Source organism: Cebus imitator, unplaced genomic scaffold (assembly GCF_001604975.1).
Source record: "Cebus imitator isolate Cc_AM_T3 unplaced genomic scaffold, Cebus_imitator-1.0 Scaffold72, whole genome shotgun sequence".
Classification (NCBI taxonomy): Eukaryota; Metazoa; Chordata; class Mammalia; order Primates; family Cebidae; genus Cebus; species Cebus imitator.
The window spans coordinates 5,911,037-5,916,246 of NW_016107387.1; the positions used below are offsets into that span (position 1 = coordinate 5,911,037).

Here is a 5,210-nt window from a genome sequence, read left to right on the forward strand (position 1 = left end):
AAAAAAAAAAAAAAGAAACCTGATATCTGGCACTTGATACTGGCATTGCAGATAAAGTAGGGGAAATGATTGATATTCAGTAACAGTGCTGAGACATATAGTTTTCCATATGAAATAATATATATAAATAAAAACATACGTACCATCTAGGTTTATGTAAGTATACTCTGTCATGTTCACGCAACAAAATCACCCAACAATACGTTTCTCAGAATGCATCCCTAGCATTAGTCAAAACATGAACATACTTTAAATAACGTAAAATTGTTTTTAAAGGATGAGTACAACTATGTCAAAATCATTCAAAACTTGTTCAACTAAAAATAAAAAGCCCTGGCAAGGCATGGTGGCTCACACCTGTAATCCCAGCACTTTGGGAGGCTGAGGTGGGCAGATCACAAGGTCAGGTGTTTGAGACTAGCCTGGCCAACATGGCGAAACCCTGTCTCTACTAAAAATACAAAAAATTAGCTGGGCGTGGTGGCAGGCACCTGTAATCCCAGCTACTTGGGAGGCTGAAGCAGGAGAATCGCTTGAACCCGGGAGGCGAAGGTTGCAATGAGTCAAGACTGCACCACTGCACTCCAGCCTGGGTGATAGAGCAAGACTCTGTCTCAGACAAATAAGTAAATAAATGAATAAAAATTTAAAACCTGGCCGTCTTTGAGTAGCTCCATAGAGCAAGGCGCTTACATGAGTTTTGGAGCCAGACACACCTGCGTTGCAATTCCAAATCTGCCATATTAGGTTGATCCATATGAAATTGTTCCTTTTGTAGGTGAAAAGCAGTCAAATATTAGCATGTCATTTGGTTCAATCTAATAGCTTTATGACTCTGAGCAAGGTACTTAATCTCTCTAAGGCCCAATGTTCTCATCTGTAAAATAGGGACAATTATCCCTATCTCTTAGGGTGGACTGAGGACTGAATTGAACAAATGGAGTAAGTGTACAATAAATGATAGCTTTTGTTTCCCCAAATTTATTATAAGGACACAATACTTTCATAATGGAAGAAAATAAGAGCTGTGTGATTTTTTCATGCTAAGGAGAGTGAAAAATTGGAAATAAGGGTCAAAAACTCTGGTTTTCCCCAGGAGCTGAGAAAGAACGCCCAATTCCTGAGGGGTGAGGGAAGAGTATAACCAGAGACTAACAAGAATAACAGACAGGCTAGGCGGTTGGCTCACGCCTATAATCCCAGTACTTTGGAAGGCTGAGGTGGGAGCATCACGAGGTCAGGAGTTCAAGACCAGCCTGGCCAACATGGTGAAACTCCGTCTCTACTAAAAATACAAAAATTAGCCAGGTATGGTGGCATGTGCCTGTAGTCCCAGTTACTCAGGAAGCTAAGAGCCAGGTGTGGTGGCCAGGGCCTGTAGTCTGAGCTTCTCAGGAAGTAAAGACAGGAGGATTCCTTGAGCCCAGAAGTTTGAGGCCGCAGTGAGCTATGATTGCACCACTGCACTCCAGCCCGGGTGACAGAGTGAGACCCTGTTTCTAAAAACATCAACAAAACAAACAAACAAACAAGAATAAGGAATGAAGCAGCTGCAAGAATTCAGGGAGGGAAGGAAGACAGAAGCCAAACGTAGCAAAAGGAAAATGGTCCAGAAATGCAAGGCTGGAGGCAGAAGGAAAGGTAAGCGTGTGGGATCAGAGCCTGAGAGGGAATATTGCAAGAAGTCCTCTCAAAGCTCTGGGAAGGCAAGCCTAAGGAAACCCCCATAATGAGTGATTCCCTTGTGCTAAGAGTCCATGTCCCTCACAACTTTTTTTTTTTTCTTTTCTTTTCAGACGGAGTTTCTCTCTTGCTGCCCAGGCTGGAGTGCAAAGGCACGATCTCCACTCACCGCAACCTCTGCCTCCGGGGTTCAAGCAATTCTCCTGCCTCAGCCTCCTGAGTAGCTGGGATTACAGGCATGTGCTGCCACCACACCCAGATAATTTTTGTATTTTTAGTAGAGACGGGTTTTCACCGTGCTAGCCAGTATGGTCTCCATCTTCCAACCTCAGGTGATCTGCCCCGCTCGGCCTCCCAGAGTGCTGGGATTACAGGCATGAGCCACCTCGCCAGGCCCAATTTTTATTTTATTTTATTTTATTATTATTATTTTTTTTAGAGACAGATGTCTCACTAAGTTGCACAGGCTGCTGGACTCAAACTCCTAGGCCCAAGCAATGCTTTTGCCTCAGCCTCCTGGGTAGCTGAGACTACGGGTGTGCAGCACCATGCCCGGCTCTCTCACAGCGTTCTTAGAAGCACAGATTTGGCTCTGGGTCTTAACAAAAGCAGTGACATTTTCCATTGCACCAACCAAATCTATTTAGCCAGGCCACGGGACGAGAAATGATCATTGGAGGCCTCAGTGTCAGTGGAACCGTCTTGCAGGCCAAAAATAAAGATGACCAGAGAGAGGGAACAAGAACACATCCAGGGTGCAGACATAGAGGCCAAGATAGGCTGGAGGCCTGGGCTGGGATGTGGGGGGAAGGGGCTTACCTTTCCCATTCTCTAAATCGGAACAGCTCCTGGATTTGCAGGAGTACAGGAGTCCCAGGGACATGATGTGGGCTGATGTGTAGATTCTGTTGCTGACATCTTCAGGCCAGCGCTGGTAGAAGGAGCTCCTAGAGAGGTACAGCCATTTCTTGGAGAAGGCCATGACCAACAGTAGGATAAAGGCAGCCAGGCTGAGCTCGGAAGCCAACACCTGGGCCATCCAGTGGAAGCTGTGTGTGATTCTCCATTGAAAGGGCAGCAGAGAGTTCCGGCGCTGGTTTGAGGATGTGCTACTGCTGAGGGAGTGGGTGGAGGGTGGCAGTCTCCCATCTCGTCCCAGCGCACCTCTGCCCCAGCCGGCCTTCCTGCTCTTCCTTTCCTTTCCAGGTCTCTGATGTTGGTCTTTTCCTCCTTCTGACCTCGGGAACTCATTCCTAGGGTCCCCTGCATCCATCTTGAACATCACTTCTCCCACTATCTCCCCCTTCCCTTCCAGGCTAAGTCGTCTCTCATCTTTCAGATATTTTCATCAGCTGCCACCATGGAGCCTGGGGTCTGAGAAAGAATGAGGGAGTCTAATAAGAGACCTTGATCTAATAAGAGACTCTTGATCCAAGAGAAGGCCCCAACCCATTCAGCGGTACAGGTCTCCCTCTCCTAACTGCCACGGAATTTTCCTGGGGCACAGTGAGATGGGGGGGGGGGNATTATTATTATTATTATTATTATTATTTTGAGACAGTCATGCTCCATCACCCAGGTCAGAGGGAGTCTCTGTCTCAGAAACAAACAAACAAAACACAGGCTTTGGGGTCCAACAGACAAAGGTATGAAAAGCGGGTCTTCCTCTTTTTTCTCTTTTTTTTGAGATGGGGTTTTGCTCTTGTTGCCCAGGCTGGAGTGCAATGGCATGATCTCAATTGGCTCATTACAACCTCCGCCTCCGGGGTTCAAGCGATTCTCCCAAGTAGCTGGGATTACAGGCATGTTCCACCATGCCCAGCTAATTATTTGTATTTAGTACAGACGATATTTCACCATGTCAGGCGGGTCTCAAACTCCTGTCCTCAGATGATCCATATGCCTTGGCCTCCCAAAGTGCTGGGATTACAGGTGTGTGCACCATGCCCAGCCAGGTCTTCCTTTTAATAGCCCTGTGAACCTGGATGTCATAGCCTTATGCCTCAGTTTACTCATCTGTAACACAGGAACAATATTTTTCTCATGGACTTGGTAAGAGTGCTGAATGAGATGATGAACAAAAAGCACTCACTAGTTCATAGTAAATTCCCAGCAACTGGTAGTTATATTGTTAAATTATCATTTTAATTGTTTTTACAGTCTTACACTAGCAAACAGGAAAGGAGCAAAAATGCAGGAGATAATTTCTGGCAGGATCCTTGCCAGTCAGTGTCATCTGCAAATCACGGAACAGAATCCAAATTAACTCTCCTTGTAAGCAAAAGGAGAGTTAACTATGAATCCCGATGTCACATTTGCCGTGGGACCTCGGGAACGGCTGGAAGTGGAAATTCAAACCCTGTAAGGGTGCTTCCTCTGGCTTTGGTCTCTGTTCCTCCCTGGGCATCTTGCTCTGTCTCTGCAGACCAGCCCCTTCCTCTGCTGTGGTCCACATGGTGGGAAATGTGGCCTTCACACTCCAAGCTGTGCATCAGACAGCTGCAGCTGCTGGAGGGGAGACCTCTCCATCCCAAGTCCAAACATTCTCTGGCCCTACCAAGGAGGAGTGTCATCCTTTTTTTTTTTTTTTTTTTTTGAGACTGAGTCATGCTTTGTTGCCCAGGCTGGAATACAATGGCTCACTCAACCTCTGCCTGCCTCCCAGATTCAAGCAATTTTAATGTCTCAGCCTCCCAAGTACTTGGGATTATAGGCACACACCATCATGCCCGGCTAATTTTTGTATTTTTAGTAGAGACAGGGTTTCATTATGTGGGCCAGGCTGCTCTCAAACTCCTGATCTCAGGTGACCCATCCGCCTCGGCCCCCCAAAGTGCTGGGATTACAGGTGTGAGCCACTGTGCCTGGCTTTTGTTTTTTGTTTTTTGTTTGTTTGTTTGTTTTTAAAGAGAGACAGGATCTTGCTCTGTTGCCCAGGCTGGAGTGCAGTGGGACAACCTTGGCTCACTGCAACCTTGAACCCCTAGGTTCAAGTGATTCTCCCACTCCAGCCTCCTGAGTAGCTGGGACTATAAGATTGTGCCACCATGCCTGGCTAATTTTTCAATTGTTCGTAGAGATGGGGTCTTGATATTTTGCCCAGGCAGGTCTCAAACTCCCGGCCTCGTGAGATCCTCCCCACTTGGCCTCCCAAAGTATTGGGATTACAGGCGTGAGCCACCATGCCTGGCCCATGGCTTCAGCTCTAATTCTTTTTTTCTTTATTATTATTTTTGAGACAGAGTCTCGTTCTATGGCCAGACTGGAGTGCAGTGGTGCAATCTTGGCTCACTGCAACCTCTACCACCCAGGTTCAAGCAATTCTCCTGCCTCAGCCTCTCGAGTAGCTGGGACTTCAGGCGCACACCATGCCCAGCTAATTTCTGTATTTTTAGTAGAGACAGGGTTTCACCATGTTGGCCAGAATGATCTTAATCTCTTGACCTTGTGATTCTCCTGCCTCAGCCTCCCAAAGTGCTGGGATTACAGGTGTGAGCCACCACACCCGATCAGCTCTAACTCTGTAA

The 5,210-nt window shown here is 46.9% G+C and overlaps 1 protein-coding gene across 2 annotated transcripts in view; it reads right to left on the minus strand.

Annotated features, from left to right (window-relative positions):
- The window catches only part of ODF4 (outer dense fiber of sperm tails 4), a 5,800-nt gene extending 2,630 nt beyond the window's left edge, over positions 1-3,170 (minus strand). The window contains exon 1 of one of the 2 annotated variants that reach the window (XM_037739689.1): positions 2,848-3,170. In XM_037739689.1, coding sequence (XP_037595617.1) covers positions 2,848-2,965 — 118 coding nt within the window. In that variant the 5' untranslated portion in view covers positions 2,966-3,170. Of the gene's footprint in view, positions 1-2,502 lie in introns of both variants that reach the window. The other variant, XM_017531374.2, reaches the window with a different exon arrangement.
- Between the last annotated feature and the right edge of the window lie 2,040 nt (positions 3,171-5,210).